Source organism: Elephantulus edwardii, unplaced genomic scaffold, assembly GCF_000299155.1.
Source record: "Elephantulus edwardii isolate Elephantulus edwardi_28Jun2011 unplaced genomic scaffold, EleEdw1.0 scaffold00061, whole genome shotgun sequence".
Classification (NCBI taxonomy): Eukaryota; Metazoa; Chordata; class Mammalia; order Macroscelidea; family Macroscelididae; genus Elephantulus; species Elephantulus edwardii.
In genome coordinates this window covers 14,712,997-14,734,808 of record NW_006399811.1, presented here as the reverse complement: position 1 = coordinate 14,734,808, position 21,812 = coordinate 14,712,997, and the positions used below count along the sequence as shown (strand labels likewise).

Sequence of the window (21,812 nt, the reverse complement as noted above, 5' to 3'; positions counted from 1 at the left end):
CCATAATTAGTTCTGATGGAAGAGTTAAACAAAACAAAAAACCTTGGCGACCTTCCATTGAGTTTTTAAGAATTAAAGAAAGGGAAAAGGGGGGGTGGAACCCAACCAAAAACCAACCCATGGCAACCTTCCACAGAATCTCCAAGCCTGTAAGTGTTATGGAAGGAGACTGTTCATTTTCTCCTACAGACCAACTGGTGGATTCGAACTGCTAACAATTCTGTTATCAGAACAATATGTAACATACTACGCCACTAGGGCTTCTGGCCTAGGAAAAACAGAAGAGCAAGAAGAGGAAACTCACCCAGAACTGTGTGAGTCAATGGAAGGAATTTAAGTATCAATTTAAATAAGAAGCAACTGGAAGAGGTTAAAAATGAGTGAATTTTGTTCAAATTTTAAAAGGATGAGTCTAGCTGCTGGGTGGCAAATGGCTTATGAAGGCTTGCAGTAAGGGAGATAGACCAGTAAGGAGGTTATTTCTAGGGGAGAGATGACAGTGGCTTGGACTACAGTAGTGGAAGTGATAAAAAGTCATCAGATATGAGACCAAATTGGTAAGACTTGATGATTCATTATAGGGTGGAAGATTATTTTAAAGATGTATGTGAAAGAATACTATGAAGATATGATTGACTATCAGTAGATATTTATATTTGGGTTATTTTTTATATGGTCTTCTATATGAGTAAAATGAAATATTGGTATTCCTTAAAAAATATGTTCACCAAGCACTGAAGTTAGGGATTTAAAGTGAATAAAATGGGCAAAGTGCCTACTCTCCAGGAGCTTAAAACTCAGGGTTAGAGGTTGGGAAGCTAAGGAGACAGACAATAATATATCATCAGTAACAATAATAAAAAGAGCGCAGTTTTTTAAAATGTCACATACGTATAGCTGAGAGCAAACATTACAGGTAGGAAAAGGTTCACTTTATGTTATGGCTGCAGAGTACAACACCCTAGTCATTGGGATATTCTGAGGAAAGTGCACTGAGGAAAACTTTCCTGGGGAAATGTTTTTTCAATGTGAAAAATAGAAGGTTAATGGTACATCAGGGAGCCTGGGTCTCCTCACTTAGTCAGCCAAGGTAGGGCTCTGAGCTGCTAGAGAAGATATAGGTGTTATGTTCTTTTGTTTAAAAAAAAAAACAAACCAAAACAAAACAGAAAGGGAACACTACTCAAAGCTTTCAAGCGTGCATGTATGAGCTCTGGAACCCTGAAAGGATTATTTAGGGAAAGAAACAATTAATTTATAAATGACAACTTTTGTTATCAAGAATCCCAGACACAAACTAAAAATGAAGTTTGGTTCTCATTTCATGAGAGACCCTCTGGAGCCACACAGCCTAGGCTGGAATCCCAGCTCAACTGGTAACTAGCCATGTATAGCCTTCGATGTGTTACTTAATGTCCTTGTGCTTCCGTTTTCTTGACTATAACATAGGATTAAAGGCAGTACCTAACTCACAAGGCTGGGGAGATTAATGAGGCAGAACATATCAAGTGCTTAGAATGGTACCTGACCTTTAATAAACATTCAGTAAATGTTAGCTATTACTAGTCAACTAGTCACCTGCGATGTGTTATATGAATCCATAGCAAGCCTGTTTTCTACAAAAATTTCTCATACCAGAGGAACTGTAATCACTGAACCAAACACAAAAGAAATAAATAAAAGACCCAGAAAACCCTCTTGTCAAGGACTTCTTAGTGGATGGAACTCTGAAAGATGCTGAAGAGGCAGACTTACCAGTGGTGCCAGTGGGACAATTTGTGCACACCACTTCCTTTGTCCTGGGGACAACAGCACAACTGGAGCCTCCAGGGCAGGGGCAGGGTTGGCAATCTGAGGAGGTACCCGTGGTTGAATCTCCATAGTACCCATCACTGCATTTTTCACAGTGTGGCCCAGCTGTGTTGTCTCTGCAGTTGCAGACACCTATTTGGAGAGCATATGGGAGAAAACAGGCAAGTCTATGGGTCAAGAAGACACTTTCCATTTCCTTCCCCCTGCTAAAGAAAACAGACCAAGGGAGTGCCAAAGGTTATCTTCTCACCTGTCTCAGGGTCACAGGTCTCGCTGTGCCCGTTGCACGAACAAAGCACACAGGGGCTATATGGTCCAAGACTTGGTGTTTCTCGCCTGTAGCCTTCAATGCACATCTCACAAAACTGCCCTGTGTACCCCGCAGGGCAGGTGCAGGTCTCCACCCATGGTGCGGGGACCCCAGGCCCAGGACGAGCACTTGACAAGGTGACATCATCCAGATACCCTGCACCTGTGTATGGCACAAAGAACAGAAACACTGAACTGGCTACTGTTTTCTAAACATTCGTGGAAAGTCCGTAATGTTAAAGGGGAGTCAGATCCAAAATTCCAGGAAAAACCAGCCAGTAGGTTAACTCACCCACTGAAAATGAAAACCAGAATACAGCATTAGAACAATCATGGCAGTACCTGATGCCAAATATCTGGAGAGATGGTTTATCAACCTGTGATTATTAAACATGTGCATGCACATAGCTGTACTTGTTAGCCTCCCCAGCTCTTCCAATCAGCCGTGTGAAAGTGGAAAGCACTGGACACTCATATGGGGCAAGAAGCATGAGAAACCTCAACTCAAAAGGAGTTTCAGCACCTATTGCTATTAAACGTTTTTTTTGTTCTTTTGCCATAAAAGCAAGCACTATCTCTAAAGTTCAAGGTAAAAATCACTGTCAACAAGGAAGAGGTTATATGTTTTAGGGAACTTTCCAAATCATTGAGGAATAATGGTGTCAGTTTGAAGACTAAGGTGCATCTGATTCAGGCCATGTTCTTTCCAATCACTTGCTTATACAGCTGAGAGCTGGATAAAAGAAGAGTGGATGCCTTTGAGCAGTGGTGTTGGAGAAGAGCAATGAACATCCCATGGACGGCCAAAAGTACAGGCCCTGAAGAGGGTGCAGCCAGAGTGCTCTTTGGAGGCAAAAATAGTGAGGCTTTACCTTACATACTTCAAGCAAATGTTCAGGGGTGGAAGGGGAGGAGCTATTCCTTGGATAGGCACATGATGCTCAGAAAGGCAGAGGATTGGCAAAGGAGAATACGACCCACAACCAAGTGGATTGACACAGCAACTGCCGCAATGAGCTCCTAGTATTTCAAGAAGTGTGGGGATGGTACAGATAGGAGAGTTCAGATCTGTGGTTCATAGGGTCGCTAGGGATCATACTCAACTTGACAGTACCTAACAATAACAACAAATAACAAAAACCACAATCAGTAAACCAGTAGTCATAGATAGAGGATCAGTATGAACTGGGCTCCACAGAGTTTTTCAAAGGCTGATTTTTTCATAAACAAATCACCAGGCCTTTCTTTTTTCCCTTAAGGGAACTCTGAGTAGACACAAACCCTCCAACCTTTCTGCTTAGTGCTTAGTAGCCAAGCAAATTAACAGTATGAATCATCCAGGAACTTCAAAATAAGTAAACAAGTTCTAATATCCAAGGCTACTTCTGACAACTGCGCAATTATTTCAAAACCATTAGCCAACTATTTTTATACGTTCTCATTTCTGTAAGACCATAAGGACACAAGGAACATTATATTGCTCATACCAAAGGGTGCTTGATAGAATCAGCAGGAATATTTTGTAGGAGTGAAGTCTTTTATTACTTCATCAGGATCCTTTCAAGTGAACCATTTCACTCTAGTCTACTGCAGTTCTAGAGTTCAAATATATTTCCCCACGTTCTGCAATATCACTTGTTGCTTATGTAATTCATTTGGAAATTGACCAGCAAAGGTTGAAGGACATATCTTCAATTAATGCCTTGAACTTACTTAACTTGACATGTTTATGTCTTATTTGCCCAATAACATCATGTGGTACGTCTCCACTGCTTCATGTGTTTCCAACTCTGTTAAACATTCTTAATTCTCTCCATTCTAAAAATACATCCACTTCAATCTTGTTCCTGTGTCCAAATTTTAGCCCATCTCTTTCTTCCCTTACAAGCAAAGAAGAACGCTTTTTATCCTCGTCACCTTTAAATTACTTCTAAAATCACTGCAATCAAACTTCAGCCTCAATATGTTTGTGTGTTTTTTTTTAAAAAAAAATCAGTAATGACTCCTTAATTATTCAAAATCCAATAGTATTATCTTTGTAAATTTGTTGTTTCCTGTACTTTAAAATTCTTTTCTCCCTTGGTTTTCAGGGAATGGCCCTTTTAATAACTGTGTTTCTAAGATTCAATCTTCTTTTTCCTTATTTTTGTCTTCTGTCCAAGTTTAAAAATTATTGCCCTTATGTTGACAACCTTCCAGTTCTAGGTCATCAGTCCTAACTTTTTCCTAAGTACAAGATCCATATTTTTAACTACTTAGAAAACCTTTTCATCCAGATATTCACACAGGCATCCAAAAAATCAACACACCCAAGCTACTGATGCCACTCCCAATACCACACCACCATCTGACTCCACCTCCCCCAAACAGCTGTACCTTTCTAGAGAAAAAGGTCTTTGTTTAAAATTATTATGGGGATAGGCTAAAGAACCTGGAAAGTTTTTAAATAGCCTTATTCAAATAAAATTATAACATATGTTCAATCAATAACTTTATAATTTGTCATAATTTAGCCAACAGTCAAAATAGCTTGATTATACATTATAGTGAGGAAAGTGAAATAAAGGCTAGGAACCCAGTATTCTGAGGCTTAATATAAGACTATTTATGTGCAATGTAATCTCAATAGACTTATTAAGTATAAAAATATCATTTACTGAATTTAGCAAATTTCCTCTAAGTCCTAGAAAGTCATTTTAAAACACTGCATTCTTCAGCACACAGGAGCAATGATTTTGAAAATTCCTACATACTTAGGAAGGCCAAGAGTGCATTACACTAAGTGAACTATCTCAGTTCCATAGGGACAAATACTGTGTAAGGCAATTATTGTAGAAATAGGTAACTAGTAAAACAAGTATGAGGATCCAGGAGGGGGAGGCTGAAGTCAGAGAGGTGAGGAAGGACAGGCAGAGTGGTAATTGTAGGATCGCACAAGGGAGGGTTGGGTAAAGGAAATAGGAAAGATTTGATGTGAAAAACAATTTGAACTTTGTAAGCAAATCAGTACAAAATAAAAATTTATATATATATAAAAATTACATATTCAAATATATATATAATTATATATTCTTTAAAAAGTATAATTTAAAACAAATATGTTTAAAGCATAAAAAAAATATAAAACACTGTGTTCTTTTTGGGGAGCTCTAGAGGCACAATCCATGTGGGGTTGGGCCGCTAACCCGATGGCTGAACCCCTCTGATGGTTCCAATCCACCAGCAGCTCCAAGGGAGAAAGATGGGCAGTCTTCCCTAGTGGAGTGTCAGGTAGGAGCCAGTTCTGACTTGACAGCAATGAGTCCTGAAAGCATTCTTTTTACACATAATTCATATACAATGAGGCCATTTATAGCACTTCTTAAAGTTCAGTGTTACAGCACTAGGTCTTTAGAGAAACATTTCTGTGTTATTAAGGATCCTCCTACCTACTTTCTTATGCAATTCTCCTAAATGATATCCTAACTTACTTTTTTCACTATATGTCCCACGGATCTTGATAGAGGTCAAATTGTTGAGAAGTTTCTGAAAGTCAAAAGGGGCGAGAGTCGGTCTCCAAGGGTAATCTGTTGCTTCATGGAGCCTGCAAAGAAGAAAAGGTCACATTAAGGTCTGTAAGGATAATTCTGGGTGTTGAGCAAACACTTCTTGCTCATTGAGGTCACCACCAATGCAGCCATATGAGAAAGGAGACTGGCGGTCTGAAAGTGCAGTTGGAAAAGGTAAAGATTAATAAAGAGAAGTTCCTCTTTTACAAGATCACCTTGATAATCTACAAGTTTTTCTTTAATATACAGCTCCAAGCCAGGTATGCTCAGATAAAGAAACCATAGTCACAAATCTGAAACCACTTATCAGACTGCACAAAGGAGGAATCTTACCTGAAGACGTACTTCACAGTTGTCTCACTGGGATAGGAGTTGCCCTGTGCAATCAAGGGCACAGATACTCTCAGGCCGGCCCCCTCGAGTACCACGTCCTCTGCAGAGAGGCGAGTGTCCCGCCTGTCCACTCGGAAGGAGAAGGAGAGGTTCTGGCCATAACTCAACATCTGCTGGCCCAAGAACTTTTCTGGAAGGCAGGCATAACAGTGTGCAAGAATGTGAGGAGAAAATTCTTACCCCCCCGCCTTTCCATTAGTTTATTTACAAAATTCTAATACAAATTCGAAAAAATTCTTTCAATATCCCTTATCCCGCCACCCATCAAATTATACAACCCAATGATTAATCCCCACTTCCCCCTATACATCCACATCCCTCTGCTTCCAGCCTCTCCCACCCCTCCTGGATCCTTATACTTATTCTATAATAACAGTCTTATGCAATATTTATCCTTGTGGAACTGAGTTAGTTCACTCAGCATAATGCTCTCCAGTCTGTGAGGAGAATTTTTAAAAGTATACATCCAGCCAGACTGCTTCCTAGCTTTACGTACCAGGAGCAATGAAGTACCGAGGAAAGTAACTATCTGAGATGACAGCAATGTCTTGTCTGTCAGAGGACCACTCAAGAGAGGCTTCAGAGCCATCCCTCTGTTCCGCATGCCACCCATCCTCATCTGGAAGCAGAGAATGAAGCCATAAGTCCTGTGATACTCTAAAGGGCATGTTGCTAGGAGAGGCTATTCCTTGGGGAGGAACATCATGCTTGGAAAGGTGGAAGGTTGGGGAAGAAGAGAAAGACCTTTAATGAAACAGACTGGCATAGTGACTGCAGTGATGAGCTTGAGTATGTCAGAGAGGAAGACGATGGTATAGGATAGGACAGGGTTCAGATCTGTTGTTCTTAGGGTCACTACAAGTCATCCTCAATTTAATGACACATAGCAATACCAACCAAAAAAGTTCCTTGGAGAGCACTATGTAAATTGATGCTGTTATGTGGTGTCAAGTGGAAACTGACTCACAGCTGACCCTCCACTGGGTTTTCAGGGGGTGTAAATGGCACGGGAGAAGATTAGACATTTTTATACCATGGAGCAGCTGATGGATTCAAACTGCCTGCCTTTGGGTTGACAGTGCAACTCCTTATCCCTGGATCATTAGAGTTCCCTTTGTATATAGAAGGCTACAAATAAATCTTTGTAGAAGTGGATCCTATAATAGTATTGTATATACTATATCTCTCAAGCAGTATTTTGCTTAATTTTATATAATATTTGTACTCACTGGGATAAATTTTAAAACTATAAATACACACACATGTATTTCCTTTAAGAGAAAAAAGTTAAATAAGAACATCATGTACTCTGAGTAATATTAAATGTCACCACCATCAAAACACCCTTGAAGAGTTACTAATTTTTGTTCTTTATCATTTCTAATATAACCTCACAGTTCAAAGTGGACAAGGTCTCACTCACCAATCTCAAATGCAGAGGTTATGGAGTAAACACTGTAGCCAGCGGCGTTTGTGCAGACAGAAGAATGCCCAAAGCAGAAGCAGGGTGTGCAACCCCTGGGGTTAGATGAGTCCAGATTGAAAAATCCAGGCTTGCATCTGAAAGAGATGGAAACACAGTCAGCTTTTTTGTGGTTTTGTGGTGTGTTTTGTGTTTTTGTTTGTTTTTTTTTTACTTGAAATACGATAGCAAAGAAAATACAATACAGCTAGAAAAAGAATAGCTACCTCTCACAGTTGAAGCCTTCCACATTGTCTTTGCAGACACATCTTCCTGTTTCGACATTACATTCATCAATGCTGCCAGAAGGATTACAAGAGCATGGCCTGTAGGATTAAAAAAATTAAATAAAACTGAGAGAAGAGGGGAGGGGAGGAACAGACACTCTGAAAGTCAACCTTCTGCTTTACATACTGATAGATTATTTTTTTTTAAAGGAATCCATAATGGAGCAAAATTAATCCTAAAGTTGTTTTTCTATTTGCATTTGATTTCAATCATGTATACTCATTAAAGTTAAATATAAAGAACTGTGATTACTCTCTGCATAAATCAAATCCCTTCTCCTTGAATCTTGTTGGCAATTATCAAGGAGGGGGAATTCACACTGCTGCTACAGACAAGCAACAAGTTTTATAATTATGTGCTGACTACACATGGAGATACTGTACCCTTCTACGACTACTAGAACTACTGTTGTTACTACTCAGTGCCATCAGGTCAGAACCGACTCCTAGCTGATCCTCCAGCTGGTTTTCAGAGGCTGCAGATCACAGGAGGAGATAGCCTATGTTTCTCCTGTGGAGCAGCTGGTAGACTTAACTGCCTGCCTTTGAGTTGGCAGCAAGCACAACTCCTTAGAATGAGGTCCCCCGAGCTCCCTCCCTGTGGCTTTAAAACAATCTTACCTGCATCCTGCCTCAGTGAGAGAATGGAACCCAGGCTGGCAACGGTCACACTTGTCGCCCATCACTCCTGGTTTACAGCTGCATCTTCCATAGCTATCACACTGCGTGCTGAGAGAACCTAAACGTAAAGAACTCACTGTTACAAGGAGCCCACAAATCAAACCAGATATGGAAGCAAAATGAATGTGCAAAAGGAGGGGGGGGGCAGTAAAACCAACTACAAAAACTTGATAATTAAAAAGATGTGACTAAACTCACACGTAATCTCCAAAGTGGTGGTGATGGTGTTAGTTGCTGCTGCATAGACTCCAACTCACAGTGACCCCATGAATAACGGATCTGAACTTGAGCCCTGCCCTACCCTATGCCATCCTCATCATCTGAGGCACACTCAAGCACACACAAGTGCTTTAAATTTTAAATTGCTATTGTTGTTGATGCTAACTGCCGTTAAGTCAAGCACGACTCATAATGACCCTCCTTTCTATAACTATCCTCCTTTCTCAAAGTTCATAGAGTTTCCAGAGGCATGTTGTTTAGGAAGTGGATGCCAGTACTGTTAAAAATCAAACTCTGTACCATGACATCGTACCTTCCTGATACACACACACCTTAAGATGAGTTAGTTGACTCACTGGCACTGAAAAACAGTTCTAAATCACTCTACAGCTAATGGGGACTATTAAGTCGGTTTTGACATCTAGTAACCCGAGGTAATAGAGTACAACTGCCCAATAAGGTTTTCTTTGTTGTATTCTTTACAGAAGCAGTTCACCAGGTCTTTCCCCCATGAAGCCTCTGGTGGGTTCAAACCAGTAACCTTCTGGTTAGCTGTTGCATGCTTAACTATCTCGTGCCACTGGGTCTTGTTACAATCACCCTGTCCCACTGATGCAGACAGGATCAGCAGGCTGTCTGCTGGATAAGTACAAGTTCCTTAAGGGTCATGTCTAGAATTTAAGATGAAGGCCAAACTAGTGTAAAGGGGGTGTAATGTACTAAAAGTAGAGAAGAGGACTAAAAGTGCTCTGAGTCTCTGAACACACACCAATGTACCAAAACCAAGCCAGCCCTCCAAGGAGATTAGACTAAACAACATCATTAATGATGAAGAACTCTCAAAGCAGCTAACCTTTTACAGCCAAAGTTCACATGGTCTCCATGATCCTGTAGCTAATTATTTACAAAACCATAATGTAGTCCAGCCCCACACTAGTATATACACCAGAAAAATAATCTAAAAAGTTCAACTTGGTTAAGTGAGTAAGTGAGGTTGTATTTATACATGAAAACATTTACACATTATATATTGAAACAATGCACGCACTCTTTACACATTAAAACAACACACACGCTTCCATACCTACCGGTGCAAATGCTTAAGGAACAAAATTCTATTTTGATGTGTCACAGGGAAGCTTTGTCTTTAAACCCATCAGGCTGAAGCAGACCCTGGCCATCACTTACCAACAGGACTACAATGGCACGGAGCGCAGGCTTCATTGCTGCCAAGGCGGAAGAAATTCTCACGGCACCTCTCACAGTTGGGACCATCTGTGTTATCCTGGCAGTTGGTACAGTGGCCGCCGTGGCCAGTGGAACGGTACAGTTCAGGGTCAAAGTAGCATTCCTGTGACCGACCATTGCAGTTGCAGGCTGTCAGCCAAAATAAAAAGAATTCTGTCAGATAGAATTCCTGGGGCTTTCAATACTTGCATCTTAAAGGATTCAAAGAAAAGCCAACCTTTAACTCCCCACAGCTCTGTGACAAGTAGATGAAAGATGATGGTAGAAAAGCGAAGACCACTAGATACATCCCCTTCATGCCAAAAGCTGTGTGCCAGTAACAGGTCAGCATTACCAGACCATCAAGTGAGGACGAAATGGCCAGACTTATTAACACGTTGCTGCACACTTTTAAATTGACGACCGTGCTTACAAACACATTTTTCCCCCAATGTATTATCGTCTTTTGTGGCAATGTGTTAAAGGACAAGCAAGCAAATACCAGAAACCCTGTAACAAAGAATTCCAGCTGTTCCTAAGGAGTCCTCCCAGTAGCTGTTCATATGCCAGTAAAAGCCAAGTCAAATTCCAATTTTCCTGCATCCTTTCCTCTATTCTAGTATCAATCCCAAGGAGAAGATGCTAACTTCCCTATTTTTGTTGTTGTATACTATCGAGAATGAACTGACTCATAGCTAACCCTACAGTGGGTTTTCAGGGGTGATTAATCACACGAGAGGAAACCACCCATCTTTCTCCCATCAAGCAGCCAGCTGGTGGACTTGAACCATGTACCTGTGAATTGGAAGAATTATTCTTTACTATTAAGTTACCCAAGCTCTATTATTTACATGACTGCAATTAACTTTTTAGGACCAAGGGATTCAAACAAAGCAGTTACCTGCAAAACTAGAATACAGTAGCTATAAACATGTCAATTAAAATTAATGCCTCTGCAAATGGAAACAACATTAAAGAGAAACCTTGATCCACCAGATACACCCATTGATTGGGAAGCCATAGTTCCAACTAACTCATCTGTGAGGCAATTTTATCCCATACAGATCACAACTAGGTATGAAGAACAATCATCTGTGGTCACAGAAATTCTTTATCATATTTATATTAAGATGATTTTTTTCAGAGTCATTGATGCTTATACAAAGTACAGACAATATCTTCAGTACTAACGGAATATAGTTCTATAGTTTTAAAAGTTTAATTTCAAAAGAGCAGGAAATTTTGCCTTGCTTTCAAATTTCATATAAATATATTTTCCCCCCATTTGTTGTTCCTCTCTTCCTTTATAAGATAGACTCAAAAACCTTCTTTAGGAACTTGAATCACCCCAAAACTAAACGAAAGCCTTGCTGTCAAGCATATTTCAACTCAAAGCCACCCTACAGAGCAGAGAATTAACCCACAAGGTTTCCAAGGCTGTGGACCTTTTACCAGAACAGGCTGTCACATTTTTATTCTATGAGCTGCTGGTAGGTTCGATTTGCTGACCTGTCAGTCAATAGTCCGTGTTTAACCCACTGTGCCAGCAGGGCTCCTTAGATACTTGAATCACTACTGGAAAAGAACGTCGTTTGGTGCTTTCCAGCAGACTAAGACTCACAGGGACGGCAGCTCCAAACCTCGCCCTACCCTGTGCCACCCTCACAACCTCCACCGTGATCAAGGCTATGGTACAGTCACTGTCATTGATGGTGTGTCAGTCCATCTTCCTATCTTTTCATAATTGTGTTCGCTTCCTTTCCCTTATTCATTAGTTACTTCTCTTCCATCTCCCTTTTCCACCTCAGTAAACTCTGCTCATCCCACCAAAAAGATAAGGCATTCTAAGACTGTGACGCAGAATAGTAACCCAGAATGAAAGAAGATGCAACCTCATCACCAGCTAATAAAAGAGGAAAGCTAAAAGACCCCGTAAACCTCCACCTCTATCCAGTCGAATACGATGCACAGCAACCTGATACCATGTTTCCTGCTCTGCAAATCTTGATGGGAGGAGACTGCCCATCTTTCAGTTAGCAGCATGACACTCCCTGGGGCTCAGGATAACAGAGAAGCCCTTAGTCAGTCATGACGACATAGTTCCCTGACTTCCTTCTGAGATGCCTTTCTCGACCTGGTTGGAATAAACTGAGCCTTTAAGGCCAATAAAACCCCACTGCCACTGAGTCACTTCTGACTCATAACAACCTTACGGGACACAATAGAATTGCCCTGTAGGTTTCCAAGGCTGCAATCATTAGGAAAGCATAACCATTTCTTTTTCCCATAGAGAGACTGGTGGGTTCAAACTATTCACTCTAAAAAAATTTAAAAAAACAAAACAAAACCCCAAAACACAACTATTCACTCTTTGATTGTAGCAAAGTGTTTAATTACTGTTCCACTAGGGCTTACCAAATCAAGTCATTAGTAAGGGACAAACAATGTGTTAGCGCTTTCATTTTACCCTCTCCGAGCACTAGGATCTACTCTTACTCCTTTGGCCACCCATTCCCGCATGGGTGGAGTGGGCAAATGCTCCCACTGCATTCCTTAATAAGACAAAGGAAAATATAACTTTGAGAAATACTGTTCTAAGAGCTAGTCATCATGCCTGACAACATGCTAATCAATAACTTTGGCTGCCTGAGCCAGTAAGTACTGGGATGAGGATATTATAAAGGAAAACATAGAAACATATCCTTGAAAGTAAGCCAGGCTGGCCCAGAACATGAAGCTAAGCAGGGCTCCGAACCTAGAAGACACTGCAACCAGTCTGGTATGTGTATTTGTGAAGGAACACAAATACCAGCAGTGTGTATGTATGGCCAGTTGCCTCTTGTGATGATTTTCCTGGCGTGCGTGGGGTTTACTGGTCTATTCTCTCACGTTATAGAGGAAGTAGAGTTTTCCTCTGAAGGAAGGCTAAAAGGAAGTGACCCTGTTTTTTCCACCTCTGGAAGTTCACAAGACAAGGTGAGAGACTGTCACCAAGGGACACTCACGCAGGCACTCGCTGGCGCTCTCTGCAGTTGCTCTCCTCCACGGCCGGTCGTTGAAGAAGGGAAGACACTTTTCACAGTCTACTCCATACGTATTATGCTTGCAATTGCACACCAGCTTGCCATATTCATTCTTCCCACATTCACTAGCATGACCGTTGCATTTACACCTGGGATGAGAAGAGATCATTCAAAAGAAGAAAAGTGCTACAACATTCCAAAGACAGACCAAAAACTAAAGGGTCACAGAACTAAAATTAAGCTAAGAATGTCTCTCAGTATTATCTTTAAAAAGCATAAACTCAGCAATTGAGAGAAATTAATGGCCATTTGAGCTTGAGGTATGAAATAAGAAACAAGCAAACACCACAACCTTCCAAGAGAGCTTTGCTTAACAGGGTACCTGGTATTAGCTAGATATGAAAATAAAATCAAACTCATTGCTGTCAAGTCAAAATCAACTCCCAGCTGATCCTGCAGTAGTTTTCAGTGCTGGTAAGCTGCCAAGGAAGAGACAATCCATCTTTCTTCCTCGGGACAGCTGGTGGATTTGAACCACTTGCCTTTGGGTTAGGTAGCTCTGGTGGCAGTGCAACCCCTTACTCATTATGCCACACCATTTCCTAATAATTTTAGAGGGTGACTATAGGCTCACTTTTGAAGTTCCATATGCGCTTTGTCAACAGGCAGCAGCATGCAGTGGTTAAAAACAAGCTGGACTCTTAAGTTAGGCTGTCTGGTTTTAAGATCCTGCCCTGTCACTTAGCCATAGAACACAACTGTCCTGGGCCTCATCTATACCATGGGGATGACAGTAATGCCAATTTTACAGGTGACTGAAAGGGTCAAAGTGTTATCTCATTTATAGACTCAGAAAAGTATGGGCACATAATGAGGCAATAAAAGTCAACTCTTATCTGCATAATGATTTTCAAATATTCTGATGTATAGGTGGCAAGACAGATTAGATACTTCACCATCATAAAAATGTGATACCGAGACTGCTATTCAAAGTAGATTGTGGCTCAGTGACATTTCACTCACATGCTTCCTTAAAGACAGTAACCAGAGATTCAACAGTCTTTCAGTAATAAACCTCAACATTCCTAAAAACTTAGTCAGTGGGGTTAAGAGAGCTCCAAACATCAATCTCCAGTTCTAAACTTTGTTCCATGCTCCTATCTCTGTCTGCTGCATAAACTTAGCTGTGTCCTCATCACCTAAAATTTTAAACATCTAAAATGAAACTCACTATCTCTCCCAAAACTAGCTCATCTTCTTATTTCTGCTAATAAGCCACTTTGCACCATTCTCCTGATCACTAAACCTCAAAATCTTCTTTGTACTCGAGTCCTGATGATTCCTTCTGAATGATAAAGTGCATCTATATGTTCCTATCCATTCTCTTGTTACTACCCTAATATATACTTGTCTAAGGCCTCGATTACACAGCATGATAAAAGGAATATAAACTTTCCTCAACGTGCATACTACTTTAATTCTGCCCAATATTCATCTTCCTAACACAGCAGTTTTGATAGTTTACTCAACTTTTAATGAACATCAATGAAACACTGCAAGCAAAAATAATTTTTCTGCTCTTTAGGCTTTGTTATCTAGCAAAGGAAAGATAAAGTAAAAATTCTTACTCTGCTGTGTAAGAGACTTCCCATAAGTCAAGTAGATTTATACTCTTCCATCTCTAAATTTTTTGTTCAGAGAGATGCCCATCCTACCTCCAGCAGAGATGTCTTCCCTTCTACCCAAGTTTGGCCCATTCTTCAAGACCCAGCCCAATTCCACCTGCTTCTCTTTCTCTGACGGTTCTGTATCACTTTTTGATACACAGTATCTTTTTAACTGCTGCTTGATCCTTTAACTTAACCCTAATACACTGTACTAGTCTTTATTTGTTCACATAGTCATATTATCACCTGTACTACGAATTTGTAAAATTTTCAAATTTTAAGAAACCCTGAGTGGTATGAATGCTAATATATTCAGCTGCAATACAAAGGCTGAATGCTGGGATCTACCCAAAGCTGTATGAAGAAAGAAGGCCTGCTCATCTACTTCTGAAAAAGTAGCTATTGAAAACCTATAGAGTACAGTTCTACTCTGATAGACATGTGGTTGACACCTGCTGGCATTCATGTACTTAGTTAGAATGCCACCAAAGTGCCTCCCTCCCCTGTAAGTCAGTCTTAAACTTCCTAAATAATGTCACAGTGCTGATCATGCCACTGCACTTAACCTAAATAAGAATTGCCAGGTATGTTAATTTTTTTTTTTAAGAGGGAAGGTATGTTAATTTGACACAGATGTGAATCGAACTACTCAAGTGCAAGATGATGAGCAGTCTGACAAGAAAAAGTTCAAGTTGTCACCTCTTGCAAATATGTAGTATCACATATTAAGAATTGCCATTCCTGCACCAGACATCTAACAACGTTAATATGGTTATAAATAAGTTGTCACTTATAAAGCAATTCTAATCAATTGTTTTCAATGCTTATTTAATTGTTCACTCACCTGCCACCCACAGCAAAATCAGAGATTGCATAGTAATAGGACTTGAGAACTTTTGGATCATTGAACACTTCATCTCCGAAAGTGTTGAGGCGATTGAGCGTGACTCTGATGTCAGTCGCAGTTACCCATTCCTGGCAGAGAAACAGCAAATCACAAACATAAACCAGAGGAAGACAGAAAAGGAAGCCAGGACTTAAGCGTGGCAAAACCTTCTCAATAGTTAAATGTATCACTGAACTGATGTCCACTGTGAGGATTAACCCTATTATAGCAACTCCATGACTTTCATAATTTCCTAGTATGTCCCTCCTTTGAGACTCTCTTTTTTGATCTAGGCTATGCTACTTTACCACAGAGAGCCTTGAGAAGCAGAATAGAGGAGAGCTTGAAGTGATATCCAAAAACCCTTTCTTCTCTGTTCACCTGTATCTACATCCCAAATCCAGTCAGAGACAGCAGTCTGGAGCTCAGGCAGCACCATACTTGCATTAGATTTGCTGGTCATCACCTCCCTTTCTTGTTTACAGCGTCACTCAGTCTTTTCCACTGCTGAAAGATCTGGGGGTGATATACAAGTGCAAAGCAATGAATCCTGCTGGCCTGAACCATGCAGTCAGTAAGGGTCCGTGCTGGTCTTGACCTTCCTCCCACAAAGTTCTCAATGAGGCCTTTCCTGGGCAGCTCCTCCTCTACATTCTACTTTCTGCTCATCATTCATTCATGTAGGGGTTTGTGAGTAGCACAAATGGTTGAGTGTTTTGAGTGTTTGTCTACTAACCAAAGGGTTAGCAGCTCAAACTCATCCACAACCTTGAAAATCCCATGGAGCAGCTCAACTTGACAAATCCGGGTCAGAATCTACTCAATGGCAAATGGTCATCAGTCCAGTTACACATGTTTATATCCCCCCCCCATTTATTCTGTTTTAATCATCTGCCTCCATATTTCTACCACCAGAATATAATATTCACAAGGGCAGACATCTGCGTGTTTTATTCACTGCAGTATCTCTAATGGATAGAGTGTCTGGCTGCCAATCCCAAGGCAGGCAGTTTGACTCCACCAGCAGCTCCACACGGGAAAGACGGACAATCTCCTATGTTACACTTTACAGCTGCTGAGAACCCACTGGATGGTTACCTATGAGTCAGTTCCAACTTAATGGTAGGGAGTGAGTGAGCACCACTACTGTTTCACACAGCATTTGCTTAAACAGTGTTTGCTGAGGCAATGACTTTGAAGAAAAACACAGCTGTTTATGTACACAGCAGACCCTGAATAATGACCCCCCAGTGAGTCATGCCTGCCAAGTGGCCCACCTGTGTTGTCCCTTTGCTGGCGGACGTGAGGCTTGGTCATGTGACTTATGCCAAGGAGATGTTGTGGCACATGGGACAAGCAGTCTGGTACCCATCTGTGCATTGGGACTTACTCACTGGGAACACTCCCCACCACCAAAAGCCTGGCCTCTCTTCCTGGAAGGTGAACAAAGGCCAGCTGTCCCAGCTGACCTGACAGTGAAATGTCTCCCAGCTCATATAGAATACTGAATAATAACAAACATACCTGCTTTAAGCCATTACATTTGTGGGTACTGTGTTACATGGCAATAGACAGAACTATCCAGAGATCTCACTTCCACTTAAACCTTCTTCTATAACCAACGCATCACACTCACCTATAGAGACCTAATAAGCAAGGGCGGAGGCACTGGCTTCTTTGTTTTCAAAAGGTCCCATGGGAGACTGGGAAGCACAGCCCTGATTAAGAAGCACTGCCTAAAACCATGCCAAACACCTGGGCTATAGAACAACACAGCTTCTCCTTTCCAACATGTAGAGCACTCATAAAAGCTAATCTCCATAAAGCCTTCAAGTATAATTAGAAAGGAGAAGCGATGATGATTTCACCGTATCCAGACTTGGAACTCCAATAACAACTCCCACTCACAGCCACAATGTTAGGAATCTTTCCTCGTCTGTAATGTAAATAGCTAAACCGTATCTCTGTGTTTAATGCTCATTATATCTTCTTCTTTCGTCTTTATCACAGCTTCCCCTGAATAAAAGCTTCTCAGGGCTGAATCAAAGCCAGGGTTTTTTTTTTGACACTTTAAAAGGGGCAAAATGGCTAAACATTTGACTGATAACCAAAAGGTGAGTTATTTGAACCCACCACCTCTTCCATGGGAGACAGATTTCCAGTCATGAAACACTGTGGGATAGCTCAAGGGTCGCTATGAGTCAGAAGAGATTTGTTGGTGGGAAGTAAAAAAAAGGAGTACTCTTTGGAGCTAGACATTCTAAGGTTTCAAATTCCAGTCTACAACTTAAAACTGTGAGTCAGGAAAAGATTATTTTATTCTCTCAGGGCCTTTATTTTTTCATCTGCAAAATGGGATAAGAGAAGTATCTACTTTACAGAGGTATTGTGAAGAACAGCACTTGTCACATTATAACCACTGCCACCAATTCCAACTCTTACTTTAATGTAGAGTGAATTGTCCCACTGGGTTTCCAACACTGTACTGTTTAAACAAGCTGACTGACACATCTTTTTCTGTATGTTAACCATTTAGTTAGCAACTGAGTACCACCAAGGTTCCTCAATTAGCACATTACAGTAAATGCTGTAATAAATGATAATAATTATTTTAGATCATTGCAGGCTAAGTTAACACTCACGTATGGTGAAAACCAAGAGAGGCTTTCTCTAGTTATCTCTGAAAGACTGTGACTTCTGGAGGGAGGATGAGGGAACAAAGTTGCCTGAGACATACGTCTCAGAGTCAGAACTTTGAGATAAAAAGACATGCAATGAGTGACTTAGCGTAAGGATACCAATCCCAAATCTGGCAGATACCCACAAGCATTTCTACCACACTTGAGCCTTGAGAGTTTCTGGTAATAATGCCAGATATAAGAATTCCTCCAGCACTTTTCAAGGCAAGCTGACAAAACACATAGCAACTGCGCTAGAAAGCCAATTGCAATTATATATCCTCTCTCTTTCCCAGTGTGACTACATGGTTGTCTCTCCAGGAAAACCAAACATAGCCATTTACAATGGGAAGAAACAAGAATGCAGAATGTCTGCTTGTTGATCAATGTAAAGGATACCATGCATCACCTCTCCCCTACTGTTCAGTTTTCTTCTACCAAAATCAGCTATTCTTTCTATCATTTGTTTTGAACACACTCTGATTACAAGAAACATTCTGAAAGGTCTTTTCAAAGATACACACCGTCATCTGATTTTAAACTTACAGTTTCACCTCTACCTCCCAGCAAATAAATGGAAGGGGACTGGTCGCACTAATAAATACATCCTCATCTTTTGCCACTCACCAAAACATACCACCAAATTAGAAAAAGAATCCTTGAAAAATAATAAATTACATCAAGAAGGCACACACACAAAATGCAGAAAGTCCTATTTAGAAATCACAACATATTTTCCAGCATTGGCAAAACCATCTCTAATCTTTTTTCTTGACTCAGTCAATACTGGCTCTCCCACCTAGACACTAACTTAGCCAACAGTAGTGCCTTCATTTTTACTCAAATATGCTGAATGATACGTTAACATAAGAGGCTCATTAGTCTCATCATAATGAAGTAGCCAAACATAAGAAAAAGTCACAGGAATCTAATCAGTACAGAAAGATTCTATGCCATGGTGCATACAAAAGGAATATGCATTCCCAAGAGCTCAAACATAATGACCTTCTTGAAGATGATGCATAATGAGGCAACACTGGGTTGTATATACACAAGATTCCCATGAATCAGAACTGAGTGGATAAAACAAAAATGATGCCCGCTGATATGCCATATGACCTTGGGCTACCATTTAGACCCACTAAGCCTCAGTTCCTTCATCTTTAATATTACAACAACAACAACAGTATCTACTCTGTGAATGGAAGAAAATTTAAAGTACGGGTAGAGTAGAGGGACAGTGCAGGAGGGGAAGGCCCTCTATGAGGTGGAATGATTCTGTGACTGGGGTAATCGGGATGGGTGTGTCAGAGGCAATGAGATTGGCACAGGATAGAGCACGGTTTAGGGCTGTTGTATATAGGGTCGCTATGAATTGCAAACAACTAGATGGCTCATAACAACAATAACAATGTAAGTCAAGCAGCTGGTATAGTACCTGGAAAGTAATAAATGATGAGTTATTTCAGCTACTATGACAACAATTATATAATAATAAAAGGTTAAATTTTTATTTTTAAATAAACCAAAAGGAATATGCATTCAGAAACCATGAGAACAAAGACTATTTCTACTGCTAAACAAGGAAAAGATATATTTAAGCACAGAGAACTATAGGTATCTAAAGTTAGAGTCTATCTATACACTTGTCTTTTTATATGATTTAGCAATTTTCATACTGATTAGCAACAGTGCCAGATAAACCAAATTAAAATTTTCTCTCACAAAGAAAATTACATTCTTTTAAAAACCTTGCTTCAATTGTTTTCTCTTGCTAATACTTAAAAAAAACAAAAAACCAGCCAAAACTCCCTCAAAACTTATGTTGTCAAATAAGAAGATGCAGGGAAATCGGGTAGTGGTTGTTATCAGGTGCCGTCAAGTAGGACTCAAGACATGAACCCTATCTTGAGCCCTCCCCATCATCCCAGACTTAAGCCTACTGCTGCAGTCACTGTATCAATCCATCTTGTTAGGGATCTTCCTCTCTTTCACTAACCCTCCACCTTTCTAAGCGCGATGTCTCTTTCTAAGAAACAGTCTCTCGTAGCAATACGCCCAAAGTATGAGAAACAAAGTTTTGTTATCTTTGCTTCCAAGGAGCACTCTAGTAGTTCTGGCAGTCTGTGCGCTATTCAGTTTTCTTCTCCAACACCACAACTTGAAGGTATCAATCTGTCTTCTGTCATCCTTATTTATTACTGTCTAGCTCTCAGATACATAGCAAGTGATTGAAAATACTATGGCCTGAATGGGGCTCACTTTAGAGTTTTCAGACTAGTATCACTGCTTTTCTGCATTTTGGAGAAATCTCTGACAGCAGACTTGCCCAATGCAATACATCTCCTGATCTCCTAACTGCTGGTACCAAGGGTGCTGACTGTGGAGCCAAGCAAGACAAAATCATTGACAACTTCAATCCTTGCCATTCATCATGACATTGCCTATAGTGGCAAGGACCTCTGTTTTATTGATGTTGAGATATAATTCATATTAAAGGCTATAGTCCTTAATTTTCTGTAGCAAGCATTTCAGGTCCTCCTCATTTTTAGCAAGCAAGGTTGTATCATATGCGTAACACTGGTTGTTGATGAGCCTTCCTCTGATCCTGATGCCACATTCCTCTTGACAGAGTACAGATTAGTTCATATGGTCTCTTCAAAGGGTCAGAAGAAAAAATGTTTCTACCTCAAGTAGAGAGAGACTACATTTAAAATTGCTCAATCTTTAAAAAAAATTGTTTAGTTTAAATACTTGTATCTTAAAGTACCCAAGTACATAAGAACAAACAGCAATTGGACAGTAGGAACAAAACTACTTTCCTTCACTCATTATCAGTATACAGGCCAGTAGAACAAAATCCAGCTGTCTTCCCCCAAAAGTCCCTGGGTTGTATAAACCATTAGCACACGCAGATGCTGACTGATATGTTACAGGCTCAAGTACACAAAGAGGCATCTCAGAAGAAAGATGTGGCCTTGAAGAATTTTCTTCATCTCATTGCTATAAAGGGAGGTCTCGTGGCCTAGTGCGTAAGGAGTTGTGCTGCCAACCTAAAGGCAGGCAGTTTTAATCCTCCAGAGGCTCCTCAGGAAAAAGATGGGCAATATCCTCCCATATGATCTACTGCCTCTGAAAACCCATTGGAGGGTAAGTTGTCAATTGGTACATAACACCACCACCACAGCATAAAAATGACTCAGAGCTGATGCACTGATGGGTTTCTAAGGCAGTAAACCACAACCAGGGTGTTCTTTGGAGGCAAGGATGGTGGAACTTTGCCTCACATATTTGGGGCATATTGTTAGAAAGGGTCAGCCCTGGGAAAGGACCATTAAGCTTGGAAAGGTGGAAGATCAGTGAAAGATAGGAAGACCCTCAATGAGATGGATTGACACAGAGACTGTAACAATGGTCTCAATTATATCATGAAGATGGCACAGGATAAGGCAAGGTTAGGATCCAATATTCATAGAGTTGCTATAAGTCTTGTTGACTCAATGGTAACTAAAAACAACAACAAATCCTTTGAGAGGAGATATACCTTTCTCCAGTGGAGATGCGAGTGGATTCAAGCCAGTAGAGAGACATGGCCTTTGGGTTAGTAGGGCAACTCCTTA

At 40.6% G+C, this 21,812-nt stretch overlaps 1 protein-coding gene across 1 annotated transcript in view; it reads right to left on the bottom strand.

The window, feature by feature from the left end:
- The window catches only part of LAMC1 (laminin, gamma 1 (formerly LAMB2)), a gene marked incomplete at its 5' end in the record, with an annotated part of 159,097 nt that overhangs the window by 29,929 nt on the left and 107,356 nt on the right, over positions 1-21,812 (bottom strand). Inside the window, 11 exons of the mRNA XM_006887783.1 lie at positions 1,756-1,944; positions 2,063-2,284; positions 5,592-5,704; positions 6,003-6,192; positions 6,559-6,681; positions 7,486-7,622; positions 7,752-7,850; positions 8,433-8,550; positions 9,900-10,088; positions 12,944-13,110; positions 15,473-15,603. Coding sequence (XP_006887845.1) covers positions 1,756-1,944; positions 2,063-2,284; positions 5,592-5,704; positions 6,003-6,192; positions 6,559-6,681; positions 7,486-7,622; positions 7,752-7,850; positions 8,433-8,550; positions 9,900-10,088; positions 12,944-13,110; positions 15,473-15,603 — 1,678 coding nt within the window. The remainder of the gene's footprint in view (positions 1-1,755; positions 1,945-2,062; positions 2,285-5,591; positions 5,705-6,002; positions 6,193-6,558; positions 6,682-7,485; positions 7,623-7,751; positions 7,851-8,432; positions 8,551-9,899; positions 10,089-12,943; positions 13,111-15,472; positions 15,604-21,812) is intronic.